Here is a 20,183-nt window from a genome sequence, read left to right as displayed (position 1 = left end):
CTTCTGAGAGGAATTCCGTGAATAGTGGGATGCCTCAGAGGAAGGGAGTTCTTGAAATTGATACTCTGAATGCCATATTGGCTCAGAACAAAGTGTTGACTCAGCAAGTCAACATGATCTCTCAAAGTCTGAATGGATGGCAAAATGCATCCAACAGTACTAAAGAGGCAGCTTCTGAAGAAGCTTATGATCCTGAGAACCCTGCAATGGCAGAGGTTAATTACATGGGTGAACCTTATGGAAACACCTATAACTCATCATGGAGAAATCATCCAAATTTCTCATGGAAGGATCAACAAAAGCCTCAACAAGGCTTTAACAATGGTGGAAGAAATAGGCTCAGTATAACAAGCCTTTTCCATCATCTTCTCAGCAACAGACAGAAAATTCTGAACAGAGCCCCTCTAATTTAGCAAACTTAGTCTCTGATCTGTCAAAAGCCACTTTAAGTTTCATGAGTAAAACAAGGTCCTCCATTAGAAATCTGGAGGCACAAGTGGGCCAGCTGAGTAAGAAAGTCATTGAAACTCCTCCCAGTATTCTCCCAAGCAATACAGAAGAGAATCCAAAAGGAGATTACAAGGCCATTGAAGTAATCAATATGGCCGAATTCACAAAGGAGGAGAAGGACGTAAATCCTAGTGACAAAGACCTCTTGGGCCGTCTCTCAAACAAGAAGGAGTTCCCCATTGAGGACCTAAAGGAATCTGAGGCTCATATAGAGACCATAGAGATGCCACTAAATCTCCTTCTACCATTCATGAGCTCTGAAAACTATTCCTCCTCAGAAGAGGATGAAGATGTAACTGGAGAACAAGTTGCTATATCTAGGAGCTATCATGAAGCTGAATGCCAAGTTGTTTGGTAATGAGACTTGGGAAGGTGAATTCCCCTTGCTCATTAGTGAACTAGATACATGGATTCAGAAAACTCTACCTCAAAAGAGACAAGATCCTGGTAAATTCTTAATACCTTGTACCATAGGCACCATGACCTTTAACAAGGCTCTGTGTGACCTGGGGTCAGGCATAAATCTTATGCCACTCTCTGTAATGGAGAAACTAGGGATCATTGAGGTACAGCCTGCCTTATTCTCACTTCAATTGGCAGACAAGTCAGTAAGACAAGCTTATGGATTAGTAGAGGACGTGTTAGTAAAGGTTGAAGGCCTTTACATCCCTGCTGAGTTCATAATCTTAGACACTAGGAAGGAAGAAGATGAATGCATCATCCTTGGAAGACCCTTCCTAGCCACAGCAGAAGCTGTGATTGATGTTAGCAGAGGAGAATAAGTCCTTCAATTGAATGGGGACTACCTTGTGTTTAAAGCTCAAGGACCTTCCTCTGCAACCATGGAGAGGAAGCATGAAAAGCTTCTCTCAATACAGAGTCAAAAAGGGCCCACAGTCAAACTCTAAGTTTGGTGTTGGGAGGCCACAACCAAACTCTAAGTTTAGTGTTGAGAAGCCCCCTCATTCAAACTCTAAGTTTGGTGTTGGGAGGCCCTCATCATGCTCTGAATATCTGTGAGGCTCCATGAGAGCCCACTGTCAAGCTAATAACACTAAAGAAGCGCTTGTTGGGAGGCAACCCAATTTTTATATATCTAATTTTAAATTTATTGTTATTTTGTGTTTTATTAGGTTCATGATCATGTGGAGTCACGAAAAAAATACTAAAATTAAAAACAGAATCAAAAATAGCAGAAGAAAAATCACACCCTGGAGGAAGGACTTACTGGCGTTTAAACGCCAGTAAGGTGCATCTGGCTGGCGTTCAATGCCAGAGCAGAGCATGTTTCTGGCACTGAACGCCAGAAATAAACAACATCCTGTCGTTTGAACGCCAGGAATATGCCTTGAGGAAAGCTGGCGCTGAACGCTAGTAACAAGCATGGAACTGGAGTTCAACGCCAGAAACATGCTACACATGGGCGTTGAACGCCCAGAGTGTGCATCACTTCGGCGTTTAAACGCCAGAATGGTGTGCAAAGGCATTTTACATGCCTAATTGGTGCAGGGATGTAAATACTTGACACCTCAGGATCTGTGGACCCCACAGGATCATCTCAGGATCTGTGGACCCCACAAGATCTCCACCTAACATATTCTCCCCTTTTCTCAACATTCATTCTCTCTTTCCAATAAACACACTTCCCCAAAAACCCTTCACCAATCACCTCAAACCTCTCTTCCCAATTACCCCCTTCACCACTCACATCCATCCACTCTTCCCCATAAACCCCACCCACCTTCAAAATTCAAAAATCATTCCCACCCAAACCCACCCTAAATGACCGAATCTACACCCACTCCCCTCCCTATATATACCCTTTCATTCTACTTCATTTTCACACAACACAAACCCCATCTTCTATACCTTGACCGAAACACCTTCCCTCACTCTCCTCTATATTTTCTTCTTCTTCTTCTTCTCTTCTTTCTTCTCTTGCTCGAAGGCGAGCAATATTTTAAGTTTGGTGTGGTCAAAGCATAATCTTTTTGTTTTTCCATTACCATCAATGGCACCTAAGGCTGGAGAATCCTCTAGAAAAGGAAAAGGGAAGACAAAAGCTTTCACCTCCGAGTCATGGGAGATGGAAATATTCATCCCCAAAAGCCATCAAGACCACTTCTATGATGTTGTGGCAAAGAAGAAGGTGATCCCTGAGGTCCCTTTCAAACTCAAGAAAAATGAGTATCCGGAGATCCGACATGAAATCTGAAGAAGAAGTTGGGAAGTCCTAACCAACCCCATGCAACAAGTCGGAATCTTAATGGTTCAAGAGTTCTATGCCAATGCATGGATCACTAGGAACCATGATCAAAGTGTGAATCCGAGTCCAAAGAATTATCTCACAATGGTTCGGGGGAAATACTTAGATTTTAGTCCGAAAAATGTGAGGTTGGCATTCCACTTGCCCATGATGCAAGGAGATGAACGCCCCTACACTAGAAGGGTCAACTTTAATCAAAGGTTGGACCAAGTCCTTATGGACATATGTGTGGAAGGAGCTCAATGAAAAAGAGACTCCAAAGGCAAGCCGGTTCAACTAAGAAGACTAGACCTCAAGCCTGTGGCTAGAGGGTGGTTAGAGTTCATTCAACACTCCATCATCCCCACTAGCAACCGATCTGAAGTTACTGTGGATCGGGCCATCATGATTCATAGCATCATGATTGGAGAGGAAGTATAAGTTCATGAAGTCATCTCCCATGAATTCTACAAAATAGCCAAAAAGTCCTCCACCATGGCAAGGCTAGCTTTTTCTCATCTTATTTGTCATCTATGTTACTCAGCTGGAGTTATCATAGAAGGAGACATCCTCATTAAAGAGGATAAGCCCATCACCAAGAAGAGGATGGAGCAAGCAAGAGAGACCCTCCACGGATCTCAAGAGATGCATGAGGAAGCTCATCATCAAGAAATCCCTGAGATGCCTCAAGGGATGCACTTTCCTCCCAACAACTATTGGGAACAACTCAACACTTCCCTAGAAGATTTGAGCTACAATGTGGAACAATTAAGGGTGGAACATCATGACCACTCCATCATTCTCCATGAAATAAGAGAAGATCAAAGAGCAATGAGGGAGGAGCAACAAAGGCAAGGAAGGGACAAAGAAGAGCTTAAGGACATTGTTGGTCCTTCAAGAAGAAGATGCCACTAAGGTGGATTCATTCCTTGTTCTTACTTTTCAGCTGTTCGGTTTTTATATTATATGTTTATCTATGTTTTGTGTCTCTACTTCATGATCATTAGTGTTTAGTAACTATGTCTTAAAGTTATGAATAATTACATTAATCCTTCACCTCTCTTAAATGAAAAATGTTTTTAATTCAAAAGAACAAAGAAGTACATGAATTCCGAATTTATCCTTGAATTTAGTTTAATTATATTGATGTGGTGACAATACTTTTTGTTTTCTGAATGAATGCTTAAACAGTGCATATTTTTGATCTTGTTGTTTATGAATGTTAAAACTGTTGGCTCTTGAAAGAATGATGAACAAAGAGAAATGTTATTGATAATCTAAAATATCATGAAATTGATTCTTGAAGCAAGAAAAAGCAGTGAAAAACAAAAGCTTGCGAACAAAAAAAGAGAGAGAGAGAAAGCAAGCAGAAAAAGCCAATAGCCCTTAAAACCAAAAGGCAAGGGTAAAAAGGATCCAAGGCTTTGAGCATCAATGAATAAGAGGGCCCAAGGAAATAAAATCCAAGCCTAAGCGGCTAAACCAAGCTGTCCCTAACCATGTGCTTGTGTCATGAAGGCCCAAGTGAAAAGCTTGAGACCGAGTGGTTAAAGTCGTGATCCAAAGCAAAAGAGTGTGCTTAAGAGCCCTGGACACCTCTAACTGGGGACTCTAGCAAAGCTGAGTCACAATCTGAAAAGGTTCACCCAGTCATGTGTCTGTGGCATTTATGTATCCGGTGGTAATACTGGAAAACAAAGTGCTTAGGGCTACAGCCAAGACTCATAAGTAGCTGTATTCAAGAATCAACATACTTAACTAGGAGAATCAATAACACCATCCGAAATTCTAAGTTCCTAGAGAAGCCAATCATTCTGAACGTCAAAGGAAAAAGTGAGATGCCAAAACTGTTCAGAAGCAAAAAGCTACATGTCCCGCTCATCTAATTAGAATTAATATTCATTGATATTTTGGAATTTATAGTATATTCTCTTCTTTTTATCCTATTTAATTTTCAGTTGCTTGGGGACAAGCAACAATTTAAGTTTGGTGTTGTGATGAGCGGATAATTTATACGCTTTTTGGCATTGTTTTTAGGTAGTTTTTAGTAAGTTCAAGCAACTTTTAGGGATGTTTTCATTAGTTTTTATGTTAAATTCACATTTCTAGACTTTACTATGAGTTTGTGTATTTTTCTGTGATTTCAGGTAATTTCTGGCTGAAATTGAGGTACTTGAGCAAAACTCTGATAGGAGGCTGACAAAGGACTGCTGATGCTGTTGGAATCTGACCTCCCTGCACTCAAAATGGATTTTCTGGAGCTACAGAACTTCAAATGGCGCGCTCTCAACGGCGTTGGAAATTAGACATCGAGAGCTTTCCAGAAATATATAATAGTCCTTAATTTATTTGGGAATTGATGACGTAAACTGGCGCTCAACGCCAGTTCCATGTTGTTGTCTGGAGTAAAACGCCAGAAACACGTCACGACCTGGAGTTGAACGCCCAAAACACGTTACAACTTGGTGTTCAACTCCAAAAGAAGCCTCAGCTCATGGATAGATCAAGCTCAGCCTAAACACACACCAAGTGGGCCCCGGAAGTGGATTTATGCATCAATTACTTACTCATGTAAACCCTAGTAGCTAGTCTAGTATAAAAAGGATAATTTACTATTGTATTAGACATCTTTGGTCTCAGTTTTATTTTATTTTTCATCTGAGGAGAATATTGATCACGTTTTGGGGGGCTGGCCATCCGGCCATGCCTGAGCCTTTCACTTATGTATTTTCAACGGTGGAGTTTCTACACACCATAGATTAAGGGTGTGGAGCTCTGCTGTACCTCAAGTTTCAATGCAATTACTATTATTTTCTATCCAATTCGAATTATTCCTATTCTAAGATATTCGTTGCACTTCAACTTGATGAATGTGATGATCCGTGACACTCATCATCATTCTCACTTATGAACGCGCGTGATTGACAACCACTTCCGTTCTACCCTAGACCGGGCGCATATCTCTTGGAATCCTTAATCAGAATCTTCGTGGTATAAGCTAGAATTGATGGCGGTATTCATGGGAATCCGGAAGGTCTAACCTTGTCTGTGGTATTTCGAGTAGGATTCCGGAATTGAATGACTGTGACGAGCTTCAAACTCCTGAAGTCTGGGCGTTAGTGACAGACGCAAAAGAATCAATGGATTCTACTCCAACCTGATTGAGAACCGACAGATGATTAGCCGTGCTGTGACAGAGCATTTGGACCTTTTTCACTGAGAGGATGGGATGTAGCCATTGACAACGGTGATGCCCTACATACAGCTTGCCATAGAAGGGAGTGATAAAATTGGATAAAAGCAGTAGGAAAGCAGAGATTCAGGAGGAGCACAACATCTCCATACGCCTATCTGAAATCCCCATCATTTGATTACATGAGTAACTTTATCTTTATTTTATGTTTATTATTTATTAATTTTCGGATCCATAATCAATTACTATCCGCCTGACTGAGATTTACAAGATGACCATAGCTTGCTTCATACCAACAATCTCTGTGAAATCGACCCTTACTCACGTAAGGTTTATTAGTTGGACGACCCAGTACACTTGCTGGTTAGTTAAACGGAGTTGTGTCCACACATAGCAAAGAGCCATTATAATTATTCCATACAACAATAAAGAGTACAAGTACGAATCACAATTTCGTCCACCTGCATCCCATGTTCACATACAGATGGGTGTTGGCGGACTCGCGTACACATGATAATGCTCACGTATGCATGGCATATCAAACATGGAAAAAAGCTGATGTGCTTCAGAAACCAATTTTCAGCCCAAATTTCAAACCTTCATATTTTTTTTTTCACAAAATTTTTTTTTCAACCATTTTTAATCTGTTGGAAAGATCAATAAATGCATTTTCAGAAAACTCTAGTTTTGTAAAATTCCAAACTCCGAGAACCGAGTTACAGTCCGTCGAAGTTGGCCGAAAATCAGTTTTAATAAAAAAACAGCATTTGCCAACTTTCCCAAAAGTTCACAAGCCAAAACAGTTTTTAACATCAACAAAATGACCCCAAACCAAATCAATTCACATATTCACACTCAACCAAATTCAAACCTACTTCATCTATACATTTTAAGTCAAATTTATCAACTTCACACCTCAAATCCTCAATTTTCATGATCTTATCAATCATTCCAATTTTCACACATTCAATACCAAATTTTTCTTTCAAACTCATGCATCATCACACAATTCAATCACCACACCATTCTTACCTTTTTCTGGTCTTCGGCCCAAATTCACAGGTTTCGGCCCAATATTCATCAATTTAATACATAATTCATAAATACATTATTCACCATCCAAATCATCAAACTCCACAACACATTAACTATGCATAATCACACAATCCTCATCCAAATCATCAATTACCACAACACATCATCTACACATATCAAATTTCAACCAAATACACAATTCAAACTTAATCCTAAGGACATCTAGCCTAGAATTTCATATTTCGTTATACAGTATTTAAATAGAACTTTAATCGTACCTCTTGGAAGCCAAAATCATGCCTCTCGCTTAGCTTGCCTGCCTCCTAATGTTGCTTTGATAACTCTTGAGGTACACTTAGCTACAATACAATGTGAATTTTTAAAATTTTCAGAGCAATGTACATGACATTAGTTAGTATAAGGGTCCTCATTACAACAAAAATTAGCATCTTGTTTCTCTTTGACTATTAATTGATATTATGCCTTTAACTTGTGCAAGGAAAATTGTTCGCTCTCCGCATGGTGTCATGCATGAAAAAAGTTCTTTGATATATTATGATGTTAAAGGAAAAGATGGATTATTTGTCTGGATTAGCAAAATAGGGATTCATTGATATTATTTATGAAATTTGATTGTTGTATTTTGATTAGTTTTATTTGTTCTATTTTTACTATAATTGGCCATCAGTTCAGCAACTGCATTCACTCATAATGTAAATTTTATAATGCAGTGGATATGATATAATATATTTTAATTTGTGTCGATTGGACTAAAAACATATCTATTTTATGATGTAAATTTTATGATTTATATTACTTAAATTTATTTTTTTAGATAAATTTTTGTAATTATCATAATTTTTGGATATGATTATGTTTTAAAAAAATAAATCTTACAAAATAGAGTAAGCCATGGTCACAGTTTTAAGATAGCGTGACCATAGATTAGGCTATGGTCACGATTTTACAAAATGATGACCATAGAGTAAGCTATGGTTAAGTTTTAAAATAGCGTGACCATAGATAAGTTATGGTCACGCTAAAACCGTGACTATAAATTAGGCTATAGTCATGGTTTTACAAAAAGGTGACCATAGAATAAGCTATGGTCACAATTTTAAAATAGCATGACTATAGAATAAGCTATGGTCACGGTTTTATAAAAATGTGATCATAGAATAAGTTATGGTAATGGTTTTAAAGTTGCATGACCATAGATAAGCTACGGTCACGCTAAAACCATGACGATAGATTAGGCTATAGTCACGGTTTAAAACTAGAGCGACCATAGAGTAAGCTATGGTCACAGTTTTAAAATAGATTATCTATGATCACACTAAAACCATGACCATAACCGTGACCATATATTAGGCTATGATCACAGTTTTTACGCGTGACCATAGAGTAACTTATGGTCACAGTAAAAAAAACATGACCTAAAGTGTCAAAAAGAAAATATTATTATAACCGTGACAAAAAAACCGTGACTTTAAATAAAAAAAATGTGACCATAGATTTATGATCACATCAAAATAGATTACAGTTTAAAAAACGTGACCTAAAGTTAAAAACAGTGACTATCACCCTTTTTACTAGCTATAGTCATGGTTTGATTTTTTTTTTTTTGTGATAATTTCCTATAGAAAGGATTATAATTCAAGTTTTCAGTCGGATGATTTCTCCTAAATTTTCGCTCGGTATTGTTGTTGCTTGGATTCACGCAATCATTTGCATCCAAAAACTATCGTTGATTGTTTCTTAAATCTTTTGACGGTCGAACCAAGTCTTTAAAATGGGCACATCCGTGGATGATCTCTTCCTTTCTACCTTGATCCATTGTCTCAACTTTCAGCCGAATATCTCAAATTTTAAAATAACACAATGTTAATTAATTTTCTCAACTGGTAATCCTATTTTTCTTTAAAAAAAGGAATAGTATTGATGTGTAGAAAGAGACATGCGGTAACTACAAACAAAAATAAAAAAGATAATTTTATATAGTTAGTTTAATTTACCTAAAATATAATCAATAAATTTTTAATTATTTTATTAATTCATATGATAATTAATTTTTAACACGTTTCTGAAATCAAAAGTAATACTCTTTCCTTGATGTTTGATGAATAATGCATTAATCATTATCCATATTAATCAAATTAATTAATTTCCAGTAAAAATGAAGAAACAATGTGAAGCCTTAACTTCTAAGTATATATCCACATTAATCATTCTGAGGATGAGCTGCTAAACCATAGCTTTTTAGGTCTCTTTTCCTTTCTATTTTATTTTATTTTATTTTCTAATTTCCAACTAGCTTCCCTGAATGCTGATCCTTTTATAGTAGTAGAAACTGAATCATTATCTATTATTGTGATTATATATATATATATATATCCTAAAGTAAACCACATCCACATCATCAACTTTTGTATTAACAAATGAGAAAAACTCTTGGAGCAAAGCAAAGGACACTCATAAGCACACAATTTGCCTTTGTTAATTACATCAAAGTTTATTTCATCATCGTCATTGCAGAAACAAATGTGTCAAATGGCAATGTTATGGATAATAAGATATTCCACTTTTGGCCTAATTATATGCATAAGTACAGCCCAAGACACACACAACTGAATTCTTATTGGTTGTAGGGTCAATGTCTCTATTAATTTCTCATATGTTCATCTAAAGTGTGGTTATCTGACTCTTTTTGTCTAAATCACACAAAAGGATTTATTGGAAAAATATAAGATTCTTAGCTATTGAAATATTTTAGTAAATTATCAAAGTTAATTAGAAAGAATTACAAAGTTAAAGGCACTCGATTTAAGTCCAATGGAACAAGGAATGAAGAAAATTATAGTGTTTGATTTCGGACTCGTTATCTAAGTCTCGATTAGTAACCTATGTCAAAGTACTAGATGAATGAGTTCGCCTACACAAAAATAATACGCCCTGTACATAAAAAAATAAATAAATAAATAAAAAATTTTGAGAACAAACAATTTTTAGTAATTGTAGTTAGTATTTGGCTAGTATAAATATTAAAGTATGTTTAATACATAAATTTTATTAATTTATGTATGTCAATTATGATAAGAATTCTGTTAGATAATTAATTATAGTCCAATTAATTTTTGTCAACTCTTATTAGACTGGACCCAAAAGCCCAAATTACCAAACAATCATCTACTCAATTACCCAACTTTTACCTTAATTGCCCTGATCAATTCAAAAAATCACCGTTTAACCTAATGTCCAGTTTCGACCATATCGTTTCACTTCTCCAGTTCTATACTATTCATACACTGGGTCAAGCTGTCCGACCCGGGATGTTTAGCGACAAGCCGACCGACCTCTTCAGGTCAGACTATCCGACTTCTTCTCAAAGAGCTCGGCCAATGCCCGACCTCTTAACAAAGAGCTCGGCCAAAATTGCTACAAAGGCCCAAGAAGGCCCAAATAAAGGGACACAGCCCAATCTAAAGGCGGTTAAAGCCTAGAAAGATAAGGACAGTTCCCCAGAAGATAAGATGACCTCATTCAAAGAGAAAGATAAGATAAAATAAGATAACTAACTTATCTTATCTAAGAAGGTCACTCTACACCCTTATAAATACACTGGAGCACCCAGGTATAACTCATACTCGGATTCTACTCAATACCTGCTTAATACCCTTGCTAACTTAAGCATCGGAGTCCCTTGCAGGTACCCCCCACCCTCCGGGGACGAAGGATCAGCACCACCACCAAGTCCAACAAGTCGGACACACCAGCTCCGGCCACCGTACACCTGCCGGACACGTCGGCTCTGACCAACACAGAAGATCTCATCCGAGATCGACCTACAGTTTCAGGTAACCCTCGGAACATTGGCGCCATTGCCGGGGAACCTGGAAGTCATCCCATCACCATGGCGGACGACCATGACAACAACCACGACTCAGATCTAGAGGATAGAGCACCGCACAAAAACGCGGACACAACACTGAAAGATACCCCGGAATCTAACGGGGACAAGAACTCATCAAATTCGGGAGTGATAGAAGCGCTTCAAGATCGTTTAAGGCAACTTGAGAAAGAAACCCAGCATCAACAAGAAGTTGGAAAGGATCTACAAAGAGTGGTAAGGCGACGCCAGGAATTAGAAGATAAACTTCTAAAACTCAAAGCCGATCTCAAAGCCAACGCTACTCGGTCCACCCCTGAGGACAACTCTCGCAAAGATCAGGATCCATTCACTAGGAAGATCATGAAGACCAACATCCCTAAGGACTTCAAACTTCCGGATATGACTTTATACGATGGCACTATAGATCCCAACCATCATCTTAGCAATTTCAGAAGCAGGAGGTATCTCACGGAGGCCTCAGATGCAATCCGTTATTTTCCATCAGAAGGACAAAGCCAAGCACGCCCCCAGTGTATTAGGAATCAAGCAGGGAGATCGGGAAAATCCTTCACAGCTATAAGGAAAGATTCAACAAAGCGTGCCCGGACATACAAAGTCTGCCAACAGAAGCAGCTATCATGGGCCTCATCAATGGCTTGCGAGAAGGACCTTTTAGCCAATCTATATCAAAAAAGTACTCAACATCTCTAAACAAGGTTCAAGAAAGGGCAGAAAAATATATGAATATGGAGGAGAACTCCCGATTGGGAGACAGCTCAAAAATCGGATTCTCCTAACCCACTACGGGACAAGGATAAAGAGTCCAGGAAGAAAGAAGACCAACCCACTGAGAAACCTATCTCATGTGAATGTCTACCAAGAGATATACAACACTGAAAAGATCTCACTACCTCGCCCAATCAAACACAAAAGAGGTCGGACGAGTTGACGGTCCACCTCACACCAAAGAGGTTGGACGAGTTGAAGGTCCACCTCACACCAAAGAGGTCGGACGAGTTGAAGGACCACCTCACACCAAAAAGGTCGGACGAGTTGAAGATCCACCTCACAACAAAGAGGTCGGATGTGTTGAAGGTCCACCTCACACCAAAGAGGTTAGGCGAGTTGAAGGTCCACCTCAGACCAAAGAGGTCGGACGAATTAAAGGTCCACCTCAGACCAAAGAGGTCGGGCAAAGGTCCACCTCACACCAAAGAGGTTGGACAAAGGTCCACCTCACACCAAAGAGGTCGGACAAAGGTCCACCTCAGACCAAAGAGGTCGGGCAAAAGTCCACCTCACACCAAAGAGGTTGGACAAAGGTCCACCTCACACTAAAGAGGTCGGACAAAGGTCCCCCTCACACCAAAGAGGTCGGACAAGTTGAAGGAAGAGGTCGGACGAGTTAAACGTCCACCTCACAACAAAGAAGTCGGACGAGTTAAAAGTCCACCTCACAACAAAGAGGTCGGACGAGTTGAAGGTCCACCTCACACCAAAGAGGTCGGACGAGTTGAAGGCCCACCTCAGACCGAAGAGGTCGGACAAAGGTCCACCTCACATCAAAGAGGCCGGACAAGTTGAACGTCCACCTCACACAAAAGAAGTCGGACAACTTGAAGGAAGAGGTCAGACGAGTTAAACGTCCACCTCACACCGAAGAAGTCGGACGAGCTGAACTTCCGTCTCACACCCCTGAGAGACATGTTCATATGATAAATGGAGGATTCGCAGGAGGAAGGATCTCTAAATCATCTTGCAAAAGACACCTCAAAGAGGTATCTTAAGGAAGGAAGAGAGGTTTGGAAAGGACAACGGAATGCGAACAAGCCATCCGAGATTTCAAAAATTCCTGGGACAACCACCCATTCTCACCAGACCTTGGGAAAGTGAAGAACTCATATTATACCTCACAGTGGGAAGTCGGGCAATAGCCTCAGCACTAGTCAGAGAAGACGAAAGTGGGCAACAACCCATTTACTTCATCAACAAAGCTCTACAAGGGGCCGAACTAAACTATCAAAAGATAGAAAAAGTTCGCCTACTCCCTCGTACTCACCTCTCAACAAACTCCACCCATACTTTCAAGCTCACACTATCAGAGTTCGGACCAACCAGCCCATAAAAGGCATCCTACAGAAAACAAACTTAGCTGGAAGAATCCTATAGAGGACAGCTCAGATAATTCGGGGGACCCTGGACAAAACCAGAGAACATCTCAGACAATCCAGGGGACCCTGGACAAAAACAGAAAACGGCTCGGACAAATCAGAGAAAATGAAGTCCGATACATAGAATGCCCGAGCTAATGTACTTTCATAACCAGGTAGCACCAACAGCTCGGACAATTCGGGGAATATGAAGTCCGACACATACCTCGGGAGCAGAATGCCCGAGCTGATGCATTTTCAAAACTAGCCAACCAAGGGGCAATAACAAAAGCTTCATCTAGGCTACATTACAAGACCACAACAAGTCGATCTCAAAGGCGGTATAAGGAATGTACTCAGGGTCAGCCACAGTAACACGCATTAAAACTATGAAATCCAGCTAATCAGACATGCTGTCCGGGATCTTAGTAGACATCTCAAAGACATAGGTCGACTATGGGATTACTACCAAGCACCTCAAGCAAATCAGGAAACAACTCGGACAATAACAGCAAAACATCAAGTGACAGACATGGTAGTAAAAGGGAAACCCCAGGACTCACACGAAAGTCCAGGGGCACTCTTTGGAGGCAACAATAGGGCAGGAACACAGAAAAAAGAAGTCGACAATCTATACCCGAACAGTCTAAACACCTCTCAAACAAAAGGCCAAAACAAAAGCTAGAAATTTTGTACAAAAGGAGTCAAGCAACGATGAAAAGAAATAGGAACAGCAACCAAACCCTAAGCAAAGCACACATTCTTCTCAAAGGCGAATAAAAAAAAAAAGAAAAGTGACAACAAACGATCAACCAAAGTTCTTCAGAGCAAATACCAAGTCAAAGCTTTACATCAAAGCATGCCAACTTCCCTATAGCCCCACCTGAAGAGCTCCCACAAGTCCTATGGGCATATCGGACAACCCCACACTCTACTACAAAGGAATCACCCTTCCGATTAGCTTACGGAATGGAGGCAATAATCCCAGTGGAGGTCGAAGAGGGATCGCCCAAAGTGATCCACTACAGTGAAGATGCCAACTCCCAACATCAAAAGGAAGAACTCGACCTACTTCCAGAAACCCGAGAAAGAGCTCGGATCAAGGAAGAGGCGTTAAAGCGTCAAATGGCCTCAAGATATAATCGGAAGGTAATCTAGCAACAACGATCTCATCCTAATCCGAAATGACATCGGAACAAGTCGACCGGGAGAAGAGAAGCTAGCAGCCAAAAGACCATACCAAGTTGTTTAGAAGAATTGGGAAAGGTTGCTACAAAGTGTCCAACCTCGAAGGGCAAGAGCTACCAAGGTCATGGCATGCTTGCAATCTAAAAAGGGCGCCAGGCCGAGATCCAAAAAGATTTCCCGACCTAGAAAGGTAAGTACTAACATGTACACACTCTTATCTTCATTTTATTGTTTAAAAGATTGCAGATTCCCTAAAAAGTTTCCTACCAAGACGCCCGACTACGGCAGGTCGGCAAGGTGAACACCAAATTCACCGCCCGATCATGACAAAGTCGGCAAAGATGAAAACCAAATTCATCGTCCGATTACAAAAGCGACAAGTCGGCAAGGTAAAAACCAACTTTGCCGCCCAACCACGATGAAAACCGAATTCATCGGTCGACAAAGTGAAAACAAAATTCACTGCTATACCAAGACGCATTAATCTGAAACGCAAATTTCACTGCCAGATCACGACAAGGTCGGCAGGGTGAAAACCAAATTCACCGCCCGATCACGATAAAAGTTGGCAAAGATGAAACCAGAATTCATCGCCCGATTTCGACAAGGTCGGCAAAAAAGTGAAAGCAGAGTTCATCGCCCGATTATAAAGCAACAGATCGGCAGAAAGTGAAAAATAATTTCACTGCACGATCATGATAAAGACAATCGTCCGATAAAGGTGAAAACACGATTCACCTAAAAGACGATCTAAAGATAGCAACCACCTTCTACAAATCGGCAAAGATGAACACAGAATAATGTAAGAAGTTATCGAAAGTGATCCAAAAAAGAACCTGACGAGGTCTTATGGATTGCTAAATAGTAACTTAAAGACTGGCCGACGTTAAGAAGTCGGACCAAGTCAACCCAAGTTATAAGTAAACCCTGGAAAGAGGTCTGGCCAACCCTATTAAAGAGGATTACTTTAACTTAGAAGGGCCCGACATGACAGAGACGGCCCAAAATGAAAAGTTATAAAAGTAATCCCTTAAAGAGGTCTGACAAAGATCCAAGAAAGAGGATTACAAAAATAACTTAGAAGAGACCGACATAACGAAGTCGGACTCCTACTACCAAAGAGTTATAAAAGTAATCCCTGAAAGAGACCTGACAAAGGTTCAAGAAAGAGGATTACAAAAATAACTTAGAAGGGCCCGACATGAAGAAGTCAACCCGAGCCAATTAAAGCGACAGATTGGACCGACGAGAAGAAGTCGGACCAACAAAAGCTACAGCTTGGACCGACAAGAAGAAGTCGGACTAACAAAAAATGTGCGCTAAACGGACATAGCTTCGGCCAAAAAGCCACAGCTCCACGACAAGGCTATCAAAAATTGTTTAAAGTGACTAAAAAGTGTTCTATGAGAACACTAAAAAGTCGTCGGACAAGTTAGCCCCAAGGACCACCTCGACCAAGCAGAAAGTAGACAAAACCAGAAGTGATCAAAAGAGGTCGGACAACAAAGTACCGACACTCTACAAGGATCCACAAAGGGGACAAAGACATCTCGCAAACGGCCAAGGAAAGGTCAAAAGACCAAAGCCCACTACAAGAAAAACACCCATTCAGGTACACTTGAAAAGTGTAGCCAAAAGTGAAAAAAATGATGCCTTAGGCTACGGCTACGCTTTTTGGGCTACGGCTATGCTTTTTGGGGTGATTCCTATTCGGCCGTTGCCTATTCTCAAAGGCTACGCTTTTCTGCACCAAGGGCTACGCTTTTGGTGTTTGGGAATAGGCTACGCTTTTCAAGTGATGCTGTCCAGGACCAAAGGCTACGCTTTTCAACTTTCATTTTTCCAGAATAAGCTACGCTTTTCAATGCTACTGCATCACTTATAAAGCGTAGCCACATTGTATACCATAGCTACTTTTTATAAGCGTAGCCTTAGATCCCTTTTTTTTTGTATACTATAGCTACTGTATATAAGTGTAGCCTTAGGTCCCTCATTGTTTTTTTTTTATTTTATTTTATATATATATATATATATATATATTCTAATAATTTTTTTTTCTAAAAGCTAATATTTAGTAATATGATTATATATTACATGTATAATAATTTTGTATTTTTATTTGAATGAATTGAATATTATAAAATAAAAATAAATACATAATTATACTAAATAATTTCTTTAAATAAATACATAATTCTATTCTACGTGTTAGCGTCTTTTTGAGACTGCTGAGAACAATTTGCGAGTCCTTGCTGCCCAAGACAAATAAAAAAGAATTGCTGTATATAATGCTTCCATGACTCTTTGAAGTTCCTTGCTATGAGAAGCCTTCATGTTTCATGAACATTGCATAAAGCAGCTCATTCCATGTATCAGGTACACCATGCAGACACTAGTGGCTGCAATCTTGCCGATGGAGTGCCGCCGTGCCGCCATTCGGACCAAGATAGTAAATTGATGAGTGTCCATCTTTTCTCTGAGCTGTCATCTCTGTTATATTCAATATTTTTAACTTGACAAGTTCAGTGCTGTTTTTGTGTGATGATAGCAATGAATTGCCTATTTTGAATTGTGACCAGTTATCATTAGGCACTAATGACATGTTAAGCTCTGGCAGTGTTTCCAAATGACAACTTCCACCGCTTCTCCAATCTCCACTTCTGTTCATACATTATTGGATAAATATATGTAAAACTTGGAAGGCAAAATACAAATCATAACAATTGTTGCAACAAATTACAAACCTGAAGTGCACGGGTGTATATGTACGAAAGAAAACTTGACTCTTGTTAAGATTTACAGTATCTTGTATCCAATTCAACACTGTCTCCATTGACTTCCTATATGCATCTTCCACCTTCATTTCCATCTTAACTTCCATACCTTGTTGGAAATAACAGCCCCTAAGCAAATATGAAAAGGTTTGTTTATAGGTTTGTTTATCGAGATTCCAGAATTAATCCATGTATTAAATGATTCTTAAAAGTTAGCACAACACTGCTACCAGCTCAAACAACTAAACCAAAATAACTGTAAAAATTACAGACAAAAAAATTGTAACTGCCATGCAACCATTTAACCACAAATTCAGCACAATCATCATTTAGCAAGAATTAAATTGATATAATCAAACAGATTTGGGACCCAGCAGCAGCAGCAGCAATTAAATCATTCAAGAGATAACGGCAAAACAACAAAATAGGGCAGGAAAAAAAAAACAACCTAGAAGAAGGTGGAAATTAGGGCAGAACCGGATAGCACAGGACAGAATAGCAGCAGGCAGAATCGAAGAAAAGGAATTTGTGAAACAGCAGGCAAACACAGTAGACGCTGGTGGTGCTGGGTGAGCCACCAAATTTTGCTCCTGAAAAGGAAACACAATTATGTCCACTAGCAGGTCTCCATAGGAACAGTTTACTAAGTTTTTAAAAATCATAGGGACGCATCAAAGATCTTATTATTGCTTCATCAAAGGACATATGCTCAGGATCTTAGATTTAACAATTTTTTCTATCTTATATTTACTTAATTTGAATTAATAACTTCAAACTTAACTACTTAAAGCATGCACTACTCAATCATTTTTTCCATGAAATGGAATTTTGTAACTCATCAATATGTTCATATATTTCTCTGTAAATAAGCCCCCATATTAGGCATTCACTTTGGCTTCATTCAAAATTTTAGTTGAACCTCAGATAGAAAAGAGAAATAAAGCTGACAGAAACATACCAAGATAAAGTCTTATTGGATGTTGAAAGATAGTTCACGAGCATACCCAAATTTCTCTTGAGGACGCCACGAACTACACTTGAAGTCTGAAAGGGGAGGGGGGAAATTAAAAAATCATCCTCGACAAAACATTAAGGTGTATTGACAGGTATTAGTCATCTTAAATTTTTCTCTTTAAACCATACTCACAACCAGCAAAGCATACAAAATTAAAGATGATTTTTTAAATGCAGAGGTTTCATAGTTGTTTCATGCAGGCTACCTTTATCACCACATCTTTTATGGAAAGACTCATGGAAGTTTACAACATCATCTGAGAAAAAGTACCTAAAGAAGTCTTCAACCTTTATCTACAGTTTGTAAATTTAAAATTTTAAAATTTCTAATAAATTTACAAGACTAATATTACTAAAGTCAACAAGGGAAAACTTGAAAATGAAAAAAATGGTATTTTTTCTAATAAGAAATACCAGAAAATCAGCTTCTGCAACACCTGTGTATTTTTCTGGGACTGCACATTAGAAAATAAGCTCAGATCAGCAGAGTTTTTGAAAAAATATGATGGATTAATAAAATATATTATAAGTTAAATACAATAGACATTTTTTTATCTTTTTTATAAAAGAATAATTTCATTAAGATTTAAGGAGAAGTATAATATGATAAAAAAGCAAAACAAAGGATTCATCTATAAAGCATGGCTTTTCAAATCCTAAACACAATGGGCATGAAAAATTGATCAATTTTGCTTAGGCAAAGTTTCAAATCCTAGGGTTATATATTTAATATTTTTTAACTTCTCAGACCATAAATAAACAGAGGGGTTGGAGAATTTCAAAGACGGGATCAATCAAGTCCGTTTACCAACTTCTATTTGTAAGAAATCCCATTTCAATTTGCTTTCTTTTCTTATCAACAATAGAACCAACTTTCCCACCAATAAAAGTCCTCGACTCATATATATCCACCTAATCGAGAGCAATTAGAAGTAAACATACTAGATAAAATGCATTAGCTAGAATATCCTAATAAATTTAACACCATAATTGTGTTAAGAAACTGACCAAATCACTCCCCTTTGCTTCAAAAATCAAGTTTATCATGTACACCATAACATCCAATTTCAAAATAACATTTTCTTCGTTCCATACTGATAAGTCGCTTTGACTTTTCACATATATTCATAAATCAAAGTATCAAAATGACTTATAAAATATGAAATGGAGGAAGTGTGATATTAAAGATTAAAGGAGCTAAAACTCGTGTCCTTGATCCAAGAGTTCCACTGTAGTTGACATGCCAGAAAGCCAGCTCCAATGATGGCAACTTTTAGCTTTGGTCCTCGATAATGTTCTGGCTCCGGCGAAAACAGCCCTTTTGGCGCTGGCAGGAAACCATTTCATTTGTCAAACTTACAGCTCAGCTCAATTACTTAATAACTAAACCTGGTAACATGGCAAACCAGATTCATTCATAAGCTCACACCACTCCCCTATGATATGTGTTGCGTACTCAGGTTTGAGACTTGATTAGGGTCAATAGTGGATGAGAACTCTTAATATTTTGTGTATAACTGTGTGTGTAGTATAGGTGTGTGTTGTGATATTATAATACTCAAAATTATAGGCTATCCAATTTATGACAAAAAAAACATAAATAGAAAACTGAAATATAACATGAGTAACATGGTGAATATGCAGCTAGCATACATAGTAATTAAAATATTTAATAATTGGACTTACAATGTTCCAGCGAATTGTGTGCTAAGATAAGCTTGGTCTTCAGGGAAGAACATGGCAAGGCCAAAGTCTCCAATCTTGGGATGAAACTTATGATCAAGAAGAATGTTGCTTGCTTTGATGTCTCGGTGAACAATTCTTAGATGTGAATCCTCATGAAGGTACTGCAATCCCCTTTCCACGCCTAGAACAATTTAGAACCTAGTGCTCCAATGCAGGAATCGATCAGCATTGTTCCCTGCATGAGGGGAACATTCAAAGTTTCAATTTGCTCTGTTTAACCAATCCTAAGCTCTTGTGGGAATTAAAAAAAGAAGGGATACCATATATGAAGAGGTCCAAACTTCTGTATTCACAATCCTAACCATCCTTCACAATCCAATATTCACCCACAGGCACAAAAATTCAGCAAAAATTAATGAAATTGAAAGTTCAAACACTCCCCTTCCCTCTCTTCCAGTCCAATACAACTTCTAAAATATATTGTTGCCTACAGAGACAT

The 20,183-nt window shown here is 38.7% G+C and overlaps 1 protein-coding gene across 2 annotated transcripts; it reads right to left on the bottom strand.

Moving 5' to 3' along the window:
- Positions 1–16,307: 16,307 nt before the first annotated feature.
- LOC112795005 (protein trichome birefringence-like 10) lies at positions 16,308–18,267 on the bottom strand. 2 transcript variants are annotated; one of them, XR_011880758.1, is made up of 5 exons: positions 18,205–18,267; positions 17,943–18,028; positions 17,462–17,574; positions 16,955–17,113; positions 16,308–16,870 (listed from the first exon to the last, which is right to left on the bottom strand). XR_011880758.1 is itself a non-coding variant. In XM_029297888.2 (3 exons), the coding sequence occupies exons 1-3, from the start codon at positions 17,644–17,646 to the stop codon at positions 16,603–16,605; spliced, it is 612 nt and encodes a 203-aa protein (XP_029153721.2). In that variant the 5' UTR covers positions 17,647–17,947; the 3' UTR covers positions 16,308–16,602. The 2 variants fall into 2 exon arrangements, 1 of the variants encoding a protein (XP_029153721.2); XM_029297888.2 differs by lacking the exon at positions 18,205–18,267 and having other exon boundaries at positions 17,462–17,947.
- Between the last annotated feature and the right edge of the window lie 1,916 nt (positions 18,268–20,183).

Source organism: Arachis hypogaea, chromosome 4 (assembly GCF_003086295.3).
Source record: "Arachis hypogaea cultivar Tifrunner chromosome 4, arahy.Tifrunner.gnm2.J5K5, whole genome shotgun sequence".
Taxonomy (NCBI): Eukaryota; Viridiplantae; Streptophyta; class Magnoliopsida; order Fabales; family Fabaceae; genus Arachis; species Arachis hypogaea.
The sequence above is the reverse complement of the archived record's forward strand: the minus strand, read 5'-3'. Positions and strand labels throughout refer to the sequence as shown.